General features: G+C 35.3%; 1 protein-coding gene across 5 annotated transcripts; it reads left to right on the top strand.

Moving 5' to 3' along the window:
* Nucleotides 1-12,540: 12,540 nt before the first annotated feature.
* LOC145102955 (nuclear poly(A) polymerase 4-like) lies at nucleotides 12,541-17,269 on the top strand. 5 transcript variants are annotated; one of them, XM_079040482.1, is made up of 14 exons: nucleotides 12,542-12,662; nucleotides 12,848-12,885; nucleotides 12,962-13,079; nucleotides 13,157-13,234; nucleotides 13,732-13,839; nucleotides 13,930-13,992; nucleotides 14,083-14,241; nucleotides 14,346-14,459; nucleotides 15,088-15,150; nucleotides 15,222-15,551; nucleotides 15,738-15,902; nucleotides 15,996-16,496; nucleotides 16,636-16,703; nucleotides 16,936-17,269. In XM_079040482.1, the coding sequence occupies exons 3-14, from the start codon at nucleotides 12,969-12,971 to the stop codon at nucleotides 16,958-16,960; spliced, it is 1,785 nt and encodes a 594-aa protein (XP_078896608.1). In that variant the 5' UTR covers nucleotides 12,542-12,662; nucleotides 12,848-12,885; nucleotides 12,962-12,968; the 3' UTR covers nucleotides 16,961-17,269. The 5 variants fall into 5 exon arrangements, with proteins under 5 accessions (XP_078896607.1, XP_078896608.1, XP_078896606.1 ...); XM_079040481.1 differs by having other exon boundaries at nucleotides 12,541-12,662; nucleotides 12,848-13,079; XM_079040480.1 differs by having other exon boundaries at nucleotides 12,544-12,885.
* The last annotated feature ends 908 nt before the right edge of the window (nucleotides 17,270-18,177 follow it).

Here is an 18,177-nt window from a genome sequence, read left to right as displayed (position 1 = left end):
CCAAGGGTAGTCCAGCAAGCTCTCACATGCGCCATCCAGACACAGAATGAGGAAGAGCCTCTACGAGATCGATGTCCCGATGGCAAAGCTTACCCTAATAGTGACCACGCAGGGCCATATCCAAAGAAATCTCGACCTCAGCACCTGTGAAAACAAACACCAAAAGTAAGATCTCACAAGCCAACAAGATATCTTATCCTCACTCTATTTGCAGAAAAGGGGGGAGGAGAAGGGATAATACCCCATTTCACGATGAACATCTGCGCCATTTTCACGTGAACCCTCCAGGCAGCACGCATACCGGCCGCTGCAAGAATGAAATCTTCCTAGTTCCTCCTAACAATGGTACGATATCCGCACCTCACAAGGTTTTGGTTAACCCAAAGCCACTGATGTTGCTTATTTTTCCTCGGAGCGTCCTATTCATAAATCAACTAACGAATGCCTCTTCTCTTCGTTAAAGTACAAATCCCGAAATTGATAGTCGAACAGAAGAAGTAACTGAAAACCCAGAAAGTTGGTACATAACCCAGAGATCGACAAATCAGTTCATAACCGAACAACACTCGGGGTCAACTCGTCGACGGAAAGGCCATAGTGGTCCACAATCATGTTGAAGAAATCGGATGTCGGTAAGCGTAATCCTGCTTCAAATAAAGGGATCAGAACCCCCACCTTCTCTTGAGGATGGACATAGATTGACGCCCCCTTTGTCGGAATCATTGCGTCATGCTCTGGTAAAAAGCCGAAGCGATCTTGCAGAAATTGGAACTCCTTAGCAGTAGGGACTCTGCCGTAACGGTCCATCGTTGAGAAAAGGATGAAAAATCAAAAAGAAATTTAACAGAATACCTGAATTGATGCAGCAAAGCCATAATGAGGGTATGAGGATGAAGAGCGTGGGGAAAAAGGGGGGATTTTAAAGGCGAAAATGGTGTCATGAACCGTCTCTCAACGGGACCGACACATATTGACGGCGCTGCCTAAAGCCTGTCAAATGATAGAACTAATCCCGAACATACACGTATTGGGACATAGACTCGAATGACGACTTTGTCAAGCTGACGCATACACCTACGAGTCTAAGGGGTTTCTTAACATATCCCTCTGGGGAACGTCAAAAAAGAAGTAAAACTAACACCGGGCTTGGCCTAGTCAGAACCTAGTCTAAAGCCAAGTCTGGGCCTTCGCCAACATGAAGAACGTTGATATGATGGTTAAGGTGCATAACCATGCCTTAACCCCTTCAGGAAGTTACATCCCGACAACCGTGGGATCAATTAGAGAGTCCCACTCACCCATTAGACGATAGCCACAACCTTCATAAACGTTTAGGAGATTCCCTCCCTGCCAACGAGGGAATGAAGCAAAAGGCATGGCAACAAACCTCCAATATGGGTCCGCCACGTTGCACCTCACGAGGGAATCCTCAATAGAATCGGTTGGGGGATACGCCTCTAAAACAGGTAAAAAAGGATCCATCTTCCTTATAAGGAAGGGGACATAATTCTCTCCTCCCTATAATCTTCTACCATATTTCTCAAATCTCATACTGACTTGATCATCGGAGCTTCGTCCCAGGAACTCCTCTCGGACGTCAACTAACGGTCATTTCTCTCTTTTGCACTATGATAACAGGAGAATATACTCATACAGATCCCCCCTGCAGTTTTGACTCCATCCTCTCCAGCATATCACAACAATATGCATATATACAAAGTTTATACAATAAGCACACATAGTTTATAAAAGCTAATGCCTTATATTATACATGTATACCAGTTATGATCGACTTTTATAAACTCTATAGGATTCATTATGCCTAGAACTTATCCACTTTTAAGTTCGGGCTGAGAGTTATTCATACTTTAGTTAAGGGATTTATAGTGAGACACTATTAATTAGCTAAAGTCTAAACAGTTATCATACCTGATATGTGCATATTTAGTGTGTATTTAGTATAGTTTTTTATTCATATATTAGCTAAATTATCGCATATTATGGACAAAAGGTACTTAAAAGTGTTAAATTATGTTTTTCAGTCCAAAGATGAAGCTCGGAAGCAAAAGGAAGCAAGAGGAACAGTTAGAAGATTGAGAGTGGAATGAAGAAGGAAAACACAAAAAAAAGGCTTCTACTCGTCGAGTCAGATAGCTACTCGACGAGTCCGGTCGAGGAATCAGAAGGATAATGACTCGGGATCCCAGATAGTTATCGCAATACGGGGAATGTGAGAGGGACTCGACGAGTCTAACCACAACTCGACGAGTCGGATCCTATATTTAAAGATAATTCCACAGATCGAGAAGGGGAGTCCTGGAGGAGTTCTGGGAAGAGTTCTGGGAAGTTTCAGAAGTGCTTAGCTGCGAATAAGAAGCCAGAAGAACCCTAGAAGTCGACCAAGGAAGCTAGAATCCAATTCCGGGAGTAATTAAGGCATAATTCTACCATTCTATTTAATTCTTTTGTTTTGTCAACATGATTAAGCAACTTGAACTTATTTGTCTGCTGTTATTTACCTTAATTATGAACTAAATTCTTTAAACTTCTATTTGGGGATACGAAATTGGTAATATGGTTTGATTCTTGGTAGGATTAATTCTATGTTGGTTAATTTAGTTATTTTAGCTTGCTAAAGAACCTTGTGTGTGAATGATAATTGATTTTCTGTTAATAGGGAGATAATTAATTAGCATGAACATATATTAGTTATCAATCTCATATGCTTAGTGAACACTTCTTTTTTGTCATATGTCTAGTGTAATGAACATGAAACTAGGATTAATAAGAAAATCAAGTAAATTTATGTGCAAGCTTGTGAGATGACCATTAAACAAGAAGTTAATTAAAAGATAAATTAATTAGCTATTGCAAGTCTAATTTAACCCGAATTTTATATCTAGTAAATTTAATTGAAATAGACAACTGGCCATTGTTTAAATTAATTTATTTGCTAAGGATTAATGAAGTGAATACGGAATTAATCAATTGAATCGGTAACTAGCAAAAGAATTAATCCATTGCACTTTTACCTTGAAATCAACCATAGGATCAATTAAGTTGAACTAAATAGAAGTACTTCTCCGCTATTGAATCTGGTCAAAGTCTTTATTTTCTAGCTTAAATTAGTAAGTTTCTAGTCTTGTAAAACTAGAGAACAACCCCTGCTTTTTAATTAACTTAGATTAAATTAGTTTTTAGTTTAATTTGCCGTTCCCTGTGTTCGATACCCTACTTGCTTGAACTACACCACAATTGATAGGTTCACTGCCTTTTGTGTGTTATTTGATAATTAAAAGTAGGTTTAAAACTAGTTGAGCTCACACACATCAATACCCACACTATTATAACTGTTAATCTTCGAAGCGAGATACATATGTATAGACCTATACATGGTTGACATCCCCACCTGCGGTTGCTAGCTACAACCTTGACCGATCAATCAAAGCGTGTGATAAATGTCTACAATCGTTACTACGATGTCCAATGAAGCATTGTGGCAAGGTATATTCAGTCACATAGCTCGTTTATATAACTCACTATAAACATTAACTCGAATCTCTCTCTCTCTCTCTCTCTCTCTCTCTTTCTCTCTCTCTCTCTCTCTCTCTCTCTCTCTCTTACTACAACTCCTAGACTTGATTATTTCAAAACCGTTTTAAGTATTAATTTACTTATACCAAGGTACCTTTTGGTTTATCAAAGTTTATTTAAATATGGTTTACTTATAAAGAAAAATACTTTTTGAACGCTTTTAAAAGTATCATTACTGCTGCTAGATGAAAACCTGTAACTCTCACCAGCCTTGTGTTGACCCTCAAAACTACATGTATTCTAACGGAATCAGTAATCAAGCATATTCAGACGATGGATAGTCATGGATTTCAGGTAATTTAGTTTATTAATATTTGTTATGTTCGCCTACCTATTTAAGGCAATTCATATATTATACTATTATTTGTAAGAACCATGTATTCAAAGATCAAAATGGAATATAAATGTTGTTTTGTTTATTGTTGTACTTGTGCTATATATTTAGGCCCTGTTTGATAAGTGTCTTTCCAGCCCCAAAAAGATCTTTCCGGCTGAATAGGCCGGAAAGACCGTTTGATTTACACAAAAAACTTCATCTTTCCCGGTAAGATTGGGCTTTCCCACAAAGCCACAAAAAGAAGTCTGAATGGAAAAAAGGAGGCGTTGGACGTTTGTGCCCTAACAAAAAAACGCATACATCTGTTCGCTGCAATCTTTGATCACTCTATCATCGGCTCTACCCACCTTCCATCGCCTCCATCTTCCGTCGTCGGCCAACCTCCTCCCGCCAAGAAGCCCACCGACGCCCTACAGCTCCGCCCCACCGGTTTCATCTTCTCCTTCTGGTCGATCCATCAACAAGTTTCTCATCTTTTTTTCCCGATCCATTAGCAAGGGTTTTCAATTAATCTTTATTTTTTCCTGATTTCAAAATTATGAGTGAAATTAAAATCAAAACTTGTTTTTGTGAACAAGTTTTTTTCCTAGAATTTTTTTTTTCAGAATTTGTGCATTATACTTGTTTTTGTGGTTGAAATCAAAATTAGAACATGTTTTGCTGGTTATTGAAGCATACATTCATGTTGTGGTTATTAGAACATGTTGATTTTTTTTTCAAATATGCTGATTTTTGTGAACAATATGCTATTTTTTGTGAACATATATGTTGTTTTTTGAACATACATGTTGAATTAATGAATACATATGTTGTTTTATTTGTATATATATATATATATATATATATATAATTTTGATTGTAAATGTTGTTTTTTGTAAATACATGCAGAATTTTAGTTATAAATGTGCTGTTTTTTTGAAAATACATGCTAAAATTATGAAAATATATGGTGTTTTTTGTATATACATGCAGAAATTTGGTTATATATATCTTGTTTTTTGTACACACATGCTGAATTTTGGTTATACATGTTGTTTTTTGTTTATACATGCTGAATTTTGGTTATATATGCTGTTTTTTTGTATATGCATGCTGAATTTTGGTTATATATGTTTTTTTTTGTATATAAATGTTGAATTATGGTTATATATGCTTTTTTTTTTGTTTATGCATGCTGACTTTTGGTTTTATATGTTGTTTTTTGTATATACATGTTTATTTTTGGTTATATTTGTTGTTTTTATACATATATGTTGAATTATATATATGTTGTTATTTTATTATAGACATGTCACAAAGGAAATCTAGAATCATTTGGGACCAAAGTTTAGACAAAACTTTTCTAGATGCTTGTATCCATGAAGTAACCACTAATCGTCGTGAGGGTAGTGCTCTTAAACCAAATTCATGGAAAGTTGTAGCCGAAAAATTATTAAAGGAACACAGTTTAGTTGTTGATCAAAAACAGATGAGAAACCGCTACGACTACTACAAAGGAAAGTATCAAGCTTGGGTGAAACTTAAAAGCAAAACCGGAAATATATATATGATCCTTTAACAAATAAATTTAATTTGACTGACAAACAATGGGAGACAGAGACGAAGGTAATATATACTCGTCTAATTTTAAAACAAATAGTAGAAATATGATTATTTTCTTTTAATGGTTTGATAATTTCAAAATTTTAAACAGTTGAACAAGATTGTAGGAGCTTTGAAAACTATTCCCCTCCTTTTCCCTGATCTGTGCACCCAATTATTTGGAGGTTCAACCTGTACCGACTTTGATAGTTGGGGGCCATCTTCTACACTCCCCCGTCCTACTCCTGAATACACTGAGCATGACTTTGATGAGGTTCAATGCACCCAAACGGAAACCCCCGACTCAACCCAACACGTAGCTGCAAGTGAAGAATCCTCCGGACATTCGAAAAATAGGAGAGTAGGTGGAAATAAAAGAGCTAATGGAAACAAGAGAAATGCAAGAGCACTAGAAGTTGAGGAGGAAATCATCAAGTTTGCAAGGACGCTTGTGGAACAAAACCAAAGAAGTGAACAAAGTCAAAGAAGTGAAATGGATAAGGACATAGATGCATGTATGGAGAAATTGGCAAAAATGGGATGGGGAGAAGAAGATGAAAGACACAAGACTGCTCTTTTGTTATTTGCTGAAAGAGTCGATATTAGAAAAGGAGTGTAGGGTGAGGAGTGTAGGAATGAAGTTTGGTTACCTTTGATGACTTTTTAGATGTTACATTTGATTACTTTTACTAGTTCTTTGTTGCATGACTTTTGGATGTTAGGTTTGATGACTTTTTCTATGACTTTTGTTATGTTACGTTTGATGAATTTTATATGCATGAGTTTTGTTATTGGATAATTTTTGGTGCATCACTTTTGTTATTAGATAAATATTTTTCTTGTTATTTACTTTATGTTTGACATGTTATAAATATTTTGGTTGTTTATTTTATATTTGACATGTTATATGTAATTGTATTTTACAGGTCAAGTATGATTTCTAATGGTGAAGCTTTAGCTTTTCTTTTACTTGTCTTGTATTGGTTGAGGTTAAACCGGCCAAGGAAAAAAAATCATAGAATAAAAGATAACGATTCAAGCGGGTATGCGTATACACAAGATTTGATACACGGGGACCCTATCGAATGTTACAATATGATGCATGTTACACAAGAGGCATTTGTATTATTATGCAATCATTTTACGCAAAGAAATTGGTTGCAAGCTAGTAGGACAATAAGCATTGAAGAGAAGATGGCTATGTTTTTACATGTTATAGGACATAATGAACGTTTTCGAGCGGTTAAAGGAAGATTTCACCACTCCACAGAAACCATTCATCAATGTTTTCATGAGGTCTTAAATGCAATGATGTGTTTTGCAAAAGAAATTATAGTGCCAACAAATCCTAATCCAACAAGACATGCCTCAGAACTACAAAGACGGTTAAAAGCTATATTTTCCAGAGCAATATGTGCACTAGATGGAACTCTTGTACATGCAGTTGTGCCCGTTGGTCGACAAACGATGTATAGGGGAAGAGGAAAAGGTGAATGTTATCAAAATGTATTAGGAATTTGTGATTTTGATATGATATTCACCTTTGTATGGGCTGGATGGGAGGACATAGCACATGATTCAAGAGTTTTGAAAGAAGTTGCTTTCAATCCGACTTCCGGATTTCCGTTCCCTCCACCAGGTTTCTAATATTTATATAAGTTTATCTATATTCTTTATATAAATTTTATTATCTATATTATTTATATAATAAATGTCACTCACATACAGATAAATATTATATTTGTGATGCCGCATATACCAACACTCGCGGGTTCATGGCTCCGTATCGTGATTTTCGAGGACGTCAACCTTTAACTAAAGAAGAAAGGTTAAATCTTGCTCATGCACAACTTAGAAATGTTATTGAGCGTGCTTATGGTGAATTGAAGGCGAGATTCCCAATCTTAAAACAAATGGCTCCTTATCCTTTTCCGATACAAAGAGACATAGTCATTGTTTGTGTCGCGGTCCATAATTTTATAAGGAAATACAATATCCAAGATGAGTTATTCGCAACTTTTGAAGAGAATGCTATGGTTAATCTTGATGTGCACGGTGAAGGAATTAAGGGCGAAAACACACAAGGCATAGAATAGGGTTCAGAAGCCGTTGAATACATGGCTACTTTGCGTGAGCAGATTGCTAATCAACTACTTTCACCCAGTGTACTTGAGAGATGTATGCAAATTAGTATGTTATTTTCAATTTCAGTATGTTTCTATTTGGATTTTGATTGATTTATGTTTAATTACTTCGTAAGACAATTTGTATTCGGATTTTTAAATGATTATTGTGTAATTTTGATTTTGTATAATAACTTGTATGTTTTTATAATTATTCAGCAACTTCATCCATCACATAATAGAACAGCATAGGTAATATGATCATTTTTCATCATTCAGCACAGTCAATCATATGTATAATCAAACAACATGGTTTCTCTCCCAGTCAGAAAACTTTCCCAGACAGCACTTTCCTATACAACACTTTCCCAGACAACAACTATCAAACGACCCCTTAGTTTACCTGTGATCCATTGACTTAGTCGCACAGCCCGACATGTTCCGCCACCTCGGTTGGGGGTGTTACAGATTTGTATCAGAGCTAAAGTAGCTATAGAGAACTCGTATCCTCGAAAGAGGAAATACAACTAAAACAACAAGCTCCTAATAAAAGTATTATTATTAATTACACTACTTCTTGGCTACGTACAATACTAGGAATCTAGTTTGAAGGATCGCATAGGGTTGTTGGATTCAGAACGGCTTAATTGCTAAAATGATCATGCCCTCCGGTGTTTCTTGTCTGGCCCTCGTCTGTACATATTAGCCTTGGGGTACAAAACAAAATTTATTAATACTATAAACCTCACCAACACTAATATATAAGAGTTTTATATATATATATATATATATATATATATATATATATATATACACTCTAACCCGCAATGAGAACACTTAATAAAATTCTAAACATCCCTTCAACTAAAACTACCAACTCAACCATTTAGGTTAGACACATCAACTAAGGTTAGTACTGTATGTAAGTCATACCACAAATAAACCTGGAACGTGCGCCTATGTTATTTATAGTCGGGCCAATGCACAACTAACCTTGAGCAATGAGTTTGACATACTATAATGGTTGAAATTTTTAGAGAATGAAGAATGTTCTCTGCAGATACCTAGTACCTTAGAAACCTTATATCAACCCCAAAACAACGCATACATTTTAAATCATAAAAACACTTAAAATTTTGGGATAACATTCAGATTTTCCTAGTTTGCCTAAGTCAATCATTCAATAGTCTCCAAACTTCTATCTTCCAAAGATGACAAATATTTCAATTCTCTCTATTATTTGAAATCGAAAGGATTTCAATTCCTTCCCTATCATTTGGAAATTTGGAGGATTTCCAAATGAATCACCTTTTCCCTATCGTTTGGAAATTGGTAGGATTTCAGGAATCAATCTCACTCTATAATTTGGAAACCTATGGGATTGCCACAGACTTAGTTACGAATGAGTCTGCCCAGAATGAATCTTTCGTGAACAGTGGAAACGGTGGCGGTATTCTAGTCTTTAACAAAAAAACCCCAGATCCTGTTCATACAAGGATTTCTTATCCTACCAACCCCAATCCTTCCTCGATACGGAAGGAGCCATTGGTCTATCGCATTGGATATATTTGATGAGGGCAATGTTCTGCATCAACTCTTTCGCTAATGATTGTCGTGTTAAGTATGCCACTCGTACGTTGATGGATTCTGCCCTAAATTGGTGGGATAACCATACCAAGTTTGTAAGAATCGATGCAACATGTGTCATTACTTGGGAAACCCTGAAACAGATGATGATCAAGGAGTATTGTTCTCAAAAAGAAATTCAGGCCCTATAACAAGAATTGTTGAACCTTCCTATGAAAGAGTCGAGGGTGACTGCTTATACCTCTCGATTTAACTACCTTGCCAACCTCTGCCTGGGTATAGTAAACTCGGAATACAAAAAGATTGAAAGGTACATTTGAGGGCTAACTCCCCCAAATAGTGCTAAACAATTGGCCTATCATTTGACTGAAAAATAGTTTAAGGTCTGGTTGCTGCATTCAGACCCACTACCTTTGATAGTGCTAAATAATTGGCCTATCATTTGACTGAAAAATATCTCTGTCTGAGTACCACAACCTAACAGTTAGATCAGAACCGGGTGGAGGGTACGAAACGAAAGTACCACGAGGATTCCAAAGGGGACTTCAAACTCCTTAAGTCCAAATAAGAACATATGATTGTCTACGATGCAAATACTAACACTCCCACTCTGTCCAAGTCCTGGGACTTTACCCCATTGTACCAAGTGCAATTTCCACCATGTCGGAAATTTCATGGTCTGCAACAATTATAACTTAAGATGTCACACCTCTAAGTTCTACAGAAAGACCCCAACCACTACAACCTCAACCACTACTGCAGGAAAAATGCGTAACTGCTTCAAATGAAACAATCGGGACACTTCAAGAAGAATTGCCTAAAATGAAGAATCAAGGTGACAAAGGAAGACCATAGTAATTGATGTAAGAAATGCTCTCCATGACCCAACTGTGGTTACTGATACGTTTCATATCAACAATATTATGCTTCCGTATGATTTAATACTGATATCGATATAAGCTTTATTGACCATAGTTTTAGAAACGCGATAAAACATAAATTCTACAAACTTAATAAAGCTTACACAATGGAAATGACAATCAACCAAATTGAAAACACTTTCGAAATACTCACCAATTTCCTTCTCACCTTGAATAACCACGTCTTTCACGTCGACCTAATGCCTATAACCATTGGAAGATCGATGTGATCATCAAAATAAATTGGTCATCACCTCATCGAATAAAGGTTCAATGATACAAAAAAGTTGTTCGACTACCTTTACCCAACAATGAGGCTCTCGTCATTGACGGAGATAAATCAGGGAGGAACCTAAGAGTCATCACTTGCATAAAGGCAAGAAAGTATTTGCAGAAGAGTTGCTTAACTTTCTTGGCCTACGACAAGGATAAGGAAATCAAAGACATACTGCAAGTGTACGACTACCCGAATGTATCTTTAGAGGATCCACCTAGAGTACCTTCAGTCAGACAAGTCGAATTCCAAATTGACCTAATCATGGGTGCAACACTAGTGACACGGTCTTCCTATCATCTGTGTAACATCCCCCTCTAGCATGTATCACAATATTGTCCGCTTTGGGCTCCCTGCACGAAAACTTCCCAGATGGTCACCCATCCCTGGATTGCTCTCGCCCGGACACGCTTAACTGCATAGTTCTTATGGGATCTGCTGCCCTCACGACTTCAAAACGCTTTGTGATAAGGAAGGTATCCACACCCCATATAAGGAAATGTTTCGTTCTCCTTCCAAGTAGATGTGGGATCAGGTGCAACCCACCTTCACCCGCACATTATAAGGTTCAATGTCCCCGTCGAACACATCGACTCGTGCCCCATATCTGATACCATTTATAACATCCCCTTTTGACACGTATCACAATATTGTCCGCTTTGGGCTCCCGGTACGAAAACTTCCCAGGGGTCACCCATCCTAGATTATTCTCACCTGGGCACGCTTAATTGCAGAGTTCTTATGAGATCTGCTGCCCTCACGGCTTTAAAACGCGTTGTGACAAGGAAGGTATCCGCACCCCTTTATAAGGAAATGTTTCGTTCTCCTTCCAAACTGATGTGGGATTAGGTGCAACCCACCTTCACAAAGAATTTCATTGAATATAACACCAAAAACAACCGTTTAAAAAAAAAAAAAAAAAAAAAACTCTAACTTTGAAAAAACCGTCTATCCGATTTAAAACGAATGATATATGCTTGTTTAAAGAATTTCATAGAATACAAAAGTATAAATTTCTTACTGAAAAGCTGAAATATTTTATCTTTGATATCCCAACTTTGAAAGATTGCAATTTATCGAATATAACACCAAAAACCACAAAATTATAGTATAAAATCATCTACAAACTCTAAATTACATGTTGGAAAAAACTACATGTCAATCCGACTTAAAACGAATGAGATATGCATGTTTAAATAATTTCACATAATATAAAAGTTTAAATTTTTGCAGAAAAGTTGAAATATTTTAAGTTTGATACCCCAACTTTGAAGGATTGTAATTTATTGAATATAACACCAAAAACAACAAAATTATAAAATAAAATCATCTAAAAACTCTAAATTACACATTGGAAAAAACCGCATGTCAATCCGACTTACGAATAAGATATGTTAGAATTTCACAAAATACAAAAATTTAAATTTCTTGTTGAAAAGCTGAAATATTTCAACTTTAATATCTCAACTTTGAATGATTGTAATTCATTGAATGTAATACAAAAAACAATAAAATTATAGTCTAAAATCATTTACAAACTCTAAATTACATGTTGGAAAAGACCGCATGTCAATCCAGCTTAAAACGAATGTGATATGCTTGTTTAAAAATTTTCATAAAAAATAGATTTGATTTTTTTTCTTTTTTAATTTTTAAATCAGGTCCAAAACCGGTTTTTACCCGGAACTAGTCATACCAAACTGATTTTGATCAAATCCTAGAACCGAGAACTGGCATGGGGTCCAAAAAAAGGTCCAGATCCAGGTAGGGTTCGATCCAATGCTCACCCATAATTCAACATATATATTAAAATGTTCCAATCAAACAACAAATAAAAAATTCAAATCTTAAAAATTCAGACTTTTTTTATAAATTCAATCCTCTTAAAAATTCATCTTAAAAATTTAGATCTTACCAAAATTGTCCTTAAATATAACTATTTGTTCAAATTTTGACATCAACGTCATGGAGAACTATTCTTGATTATCTTGAAGAATAGGTAGAAGATTTTTTTAAGAAAAGAAAAAAGTGCAAACTAGAGAGTAGTTGAAGGACTATTTTAACAAATTACACAATGTGAAACCGTGGGAAGAAATATCTCTCGATTTTGTTTCCAAACGTGGAAAAGAATCAATAATAGTTTCCCACTTCTTCAAAGTCCCAAACCGAAACTGACACGATCACAGCCGGCGCCTCCCCTAAAATTTCCAAATCAATATCAATATACGCGTATAAATCAATCATAGGTTTCGATTCTTCTTTGCTAAGTGTTTTCTTCAGATCCACCTTCCTTCTATACCATTAACCCAAATATTCTAGGGTTTCAACAGATTCCTCTACACTAATTTCAATCTTGCTTGCTCTGCCTTCCTACTTCTCTCAATTTTCGAATCTAACAGATTAAGTTTCCGATTTTGTATGTGGGTTTCAGGGTTTGGGTCGAGAAACCAAATTACTCTTTTCGATTTGGTGTGTTTCTTTAGGGATTTGGTCGAATTTTCTGTTTTCTTTCATTCGATTACAACTTTTTCTTCTCATAATTCAGCGGGATAATGGTGGGTTCGGAGGCTTTACCTTCACCAAGGCAGCACGGGGTTACGAAACCCTTGTCTCTAGCGGGACCATCTGACGCTGATTTACTAAGAACCAAGAAATTGAACAAGGTCGGCTATGGTAACCAATTTGAATATCTCTATGCTCATCTTCTTCAACCGTTTTAACTGTCGTTTCGTTCTTGTAGTTCTTGGTAGATGCTGGACTATACGAAAGCAAAGAAGAAGCTGCTAAGAGGGTGGAAGTTCTTGGTCGAATTAAGCAGGTGCGTTTAGTCTCAATTATTGAACTTGGGATAATTTTCTCTTATGTTTTGATTATCTCTATAATCTTCGACATGTATTCACGTTTATCCATTATCATACCAATTATATGTAATCATTCCTTTTGAAAGAGCCCCACTGGGTGTATATTTGACAAGAGTGCAAGATCATGAGGAGATATGGAATATCTTTGTTCAAATAATTATTTTGTTTTGTTAGCTATTATCTCACTAGTTGCCTACATGAAAGTGGAAAGACCTTATATAGAAACACAAAAAAAAACTCTTGCACCATCAGACCCTATGTATTGTATGTATCATGCTTCTATAGATAAAACTTGACTTATAGGTTAATATATCCTCATATATAACTAAACAAGTCATGATAGTTTTTTAAACTATATAGAAGTTATAAAAAAGGAATATACCTAGGACATTCTTTCTATAGTCTAATATAAATCTTTTTCATGATTTTCTTTTGAAAAACATTCCTTTTACAGATTGTAGTTGATTGGGTGAAGCAACTTACTCGCTTACGTGGCTATACAGACCAAATGGTTGAAGATGCAAATGCTGTCATCTTTACTTTTGGTTCATATCGACTTGGAGTAAGTGAATTTTTAATAACTAGATAATAGTATTAACACATTATTGCATTAATAAATAACTTTTTTTATTCCATCAAAATTTAATGATAGGTTCATGGTCCTGGAGCAGACATTGACACTTTATGTGTAGGGCCTTCTTATGTGAATCGAGATGTAAGTTATTTAAAATTTCATCAAGATATTAATAGGCTATAAGAGCTCATTAATCATTAATTATACTCTTTTCTTTTTAAAATTTTTCAGGACTTCTTTTTTGTATTGCATGATATGTTGTCAGGAATGGAGGAAGTTACAGAACTTCAACCAGTTCCAGATGCTCATGTTCCAGTCATGAAATTTAAATTTGATGGAATTTGTATTGATCTTCTTTATGCCAGCATTTCTGTTTTAGTTGTTCCAGATGTAAGCTTTTGTTTGTGTAAAATCCCCTTAAAAGAGTTAAACTCCTTCCTATTGTGCTTAGATTGTTTTTTTTTTTTTTTTTTTTTTTTTTTTTTAAAAAACAGGATCTAGACGTATCTGATGATTCTGTCTTGTATGATGTTGATGAGCCTACTGTGAGGAGTCTTAATGGTTGCAGGGTTGCTGATCAGATTCTTAAACATGTTCCAAATGTTGAGGTGATTATTATTATGAGGGCTTAATGAGTTAAGCACTTAATTTGTTTTTACTTAATTTGGACATAATGACTTAATGGGTTAAGCCAAAAAACCTGGATTTATGTAATTAAGACACCAAATATTTACCTATTTGCCCTTTTTTCCCCTCAACTACTCCAACACTCTATCTGTGAAATTGGTTAATATTATGGATAGTGTTTTTTGGAAGGTAAAATGGTCATTTAGTCTCGGTAAGATGGTGTACCTAGTCTAGACAAGAAACAGAATTCGAGGGTAAAATGGTCTCATTCAGATGGTTTACCTAGTCTAAAAAAGAAACAGAGCTTATGGAATATGAGGGTAAAATGGTCATTTGGTCTCAATCAGATGATTTACCTAGTCTAGAAAAGAAACAAACCTTATGTATACATTTATCTAAAATTGAGGGTAAAATGGTCTCATTCAGATGGTTTACCTAGTCTAGAAAAGAAACAGACCTTATGGAATATGAGGGTAAAATGGTCATTTAGCCACCTTACTCTTATAGGATTCAACGGGGCAAAAAAAGAAACAACCCCTTAATCTTGTTATCTTACATTGATCTAATTTTGACTTTTCTTGATCTTTTGACTTTTCCCATTGTTTTCAGCATTTTCGTACAACACTTCGTTGCTTGAAGTTTTGGGCTAAAAAGCGTGGAGTTTATTCAAATGTAAGGCTGTTTGACTTTGATGCTGACTTTTTCCACAATCCCATGATTCAATTTCCACCATCTTTTTTCAGGTGACTGGATTTCTAGGTGGTGTGAATTGGGCTCTTCTTGTTGCACGAGTTTGTCAATTTTACCCAAATGCCATTCCAAGTATGCTGGTTTCAAGGTTCTTCAGGGTCTACACACAGTGGCGTTGGCCAAACCCAGTCATGCTCTGTTCAATCCAACAACAAGAGCTCGGATTCGCCGTGTGGGACCCACGCAAAAACCCTAAAGACAGAACTCACCATATGCCCATTATTACCCCTGCATACCCCTGCATGAACTCCAGCTACAATGTCTCCACTAGCACGCTCCGTGTCATGACTGAACAGTTCCTCTTCGCCAATACAATATGCCAGGTAAGCTTTGACCTACTTTGACCTTTGACTTTGACTTTGACCATTGACTTTTTATTAAAAAAAGCAGGAAATGTTTTTTAGTCAATTGGTAAAACAACATTTTGGTTTAAATTTTAAAAATTTCTAATTTAGTCAACTTTGACCTTTGACTTTGACCATTGACTTTTTTTTTTAATAAACAAACAGGAAATAGAAGTCAACAAAGCCCAGTGGCATGCATTGTTTGAACCATATATGTTCTTCGAAAGCTACAGAAATTATTTACAGGTGGATATAGTTGCTGGAGATTGTGATGATCTTCGTGCATGGAAAGGTTGGGTTGAATCGCGTTTGAGGCAGTTGACTTTAATGGTAAAATGTTTTTTTTAGTCAAAAGGGTATTTTGGTAAATTCAACATTTTTAGTTTAAGTTTTAAAAATTGTTATTTTTTTTTAAATAAAAAGATTGAGAGGGATACGATGGGGAAGCTGCAGTGTCATCCATACCCACATGAATACTCAGACCCTTCAAAGCAATGTTCACACAGTGCTTTCTTCATGGGGTTACAGAGGAAACAAGGGGAAGTGGTTCTAGAAGGTCAACAGTTTGACATCAGAAAAACAGTTGATGAGTTTAGACATTCGGTCAACATGTATGTGTTTTGGAGGCCTGGAATGGAAATCTATGTTTCCCATGTCAGAAGAAAACAGATTCCTTTGTATGTGTTTCCGGAAGGTTGTAGAATACCTAGGTCAAACATCATCCATCCATCAAGTGAAGAAGAAGCTTCTAGAAAGAGAAAATTAGAAGCAATTGGAAATGGAATGAAACAAGATGGTTTACCGAAAAGACAATCCGTGAGTCCCCGGAATCGCGATTCCGATTCCGATTCCGTTTCCCCTGTCATTGTTAATCATTCGTGTGCTGAAGAGGGTAAACGGAACGTGTTTGAAGTTCAGGTTTTGGTTTGTGATAATTTATTTATTTTTTAATTTTGTGAAAGTTGTGGTTTTGAGTTGTTATTATTATTAGTTTTATTATTATTATTATTATTATTATTATTATTATTTAGGAGTTGTTTAAAGCTGTTTTTGTGTTTTGAAGCCGAAGGGACTTGAGTTGGTGGTGAGTTCGCGACCGGTTGTTGAGTTGGAACAGGGAACGGTTATAAGGCAAGTATTTTTTTTTTGGATTGAAAATTATAGGGTTAATGTCATAAATAGGTAATGAACTATTTGAGGTGTTGAGAAACACCAGATGTTATTATTCTCAGAAGGTAAGCAACGAGAATGATTTGTACACAAAGGGTGTTTTTGTAAAATACCAAATTAAATAGTTTGTTACACATTTATGACGACAACCCAAAGTTATATTTGTTTTTTTTTGTGTGTGTGTGTATTATAGGTTAGGTGTGACATCAACAGCTTGAAAGAAGATATTAAGGTTTGATTAATATAAAGAGGAGATGAGCCATAGATTTAATGGTAAGTAGTTATATGCTTATTTCTCTGGCTATGATTGTTTTCTACACAGCAAAAGTGAAAGGAGCAAATGGGTGGGGGATCATGTACAGTTTTTTTATATGGATGATTAGAGGGTTAGTAGTAGTATTGATTAGGTTTGTTTTGGGCTCTATTGCTAATTATATGTTTAGTTGGAGTCTTTAGGAAGAGAGATGAGAAGATGAGGATGAATTTGGTGTTTCTTTCAACTTTAATACAATCATATGTTAATGTTAGCTACCTTGTGAATGTGTCCTTTTTGCTTGTTTTGTTTTTGTTTGTTATGTTCAAGATTGCACTTTGATATATGCATGTCAATGGTTGACAGGAGAACTAAGCATTCGTTGTAAGGGTGTAATGTTACATCATGCAAACTAAGTGACACTTTTTGGAGTTATTTGGTTCATAATCATTTTTTTTTTTCAAAAATGGATGTCAAAAATACAATTATTATGAAATAGAAAGAGATGTGTCAATCCGACTAGCATTTGTCCTATATTTTTTGTTTACATGTCATGATTAAAAAAAGCAAAAAAAAACTTTTGGTGAAGTGTTGTCTAAGGGACAAATTGGGTTCTATTGTAAAATGTGCATGGATTGGGAGTCATTATACCAAAAAACTTTTGCACAAACAGGAAGTGAGTACTAGATTACTAAGATTAATGTTAAAAGTTTGTCACTGAGGTTAGATTTGTGTTGGTGAATGTAGGGGGTACAAAAAATCATGCATTTTGTCTCATTGATCATGTCATAGTAAAAGAATATGCTTTACTTTCGTCATATTTTAAGGAGATTAGAAGAACAAACACAAGTTCTATTTAGATGAATGTCTTAACAGTTCAAGATGGTAAAATTTATTTTACTAAGTTTTGTGTACTTTTAAAGGAGTTGTTGGATAGAAGGGTATCAAATGATAATTGGAATAGATGGTTGTTTTTCTAGAAGTATTTGTAGTAGAGAATTTCTAAATGTAGTGGGTAGGGATGAATGTAACGAGATGGTTTCAATTGCATGGGCAGTTGGATGTATTGAAAAATAATAAATAGTTTGAAATTAATTTATGGTCATATCTTTTGAAAACCTTATGATAGGTTGTATACAGGTTTGGAAATGTTTATTAAACATTATAATTAAAATATTGATA

Source organism: Lactuca serriola, chromosome 4, assembly GCF_051521515.1.
Source record: "Lactuca serriola cultivar US96UC23 chromosome 4, Lser_US96UC23_V15, whole genome shotgun sequence".
Lineage (NCBI taxonomy): Eukaryota > Viridiplantae > Streptophyta > Magnoliopsida > Asterales > Asteraceae > Lactuca > Lactuca serriola.
The sequence above is the reverse complement of the archived record's forward strand: the minus strand, read 5'-3'. Positions and strand labels throughout refer to the sequence as shown.

Bases quoted from the DNA above. Each gene is read 5' to 3' on its own strand.
- LOC145102955 (XM_079040481.1), top strand. From the start codon at position 12,969: ATGGTGGGTTCGGAGGCTTTACCTTCACCAAGGCAGCACGGGGTTACG. The intron at 14,460-15,087 runs GTGATTATTATT...CATTGTTTTCAG, and splicing joins AACATGTTCCAAATGTTGAG to CATTTTCGTACAACACTTCG. The intron at 15,903-15,995 runs GTAAAATGTTTT...TTAAATAAAAAG, and splicing joins TGAGGCAGTTGACTTTAATG to ATTGAGAGGGATACGATGGG.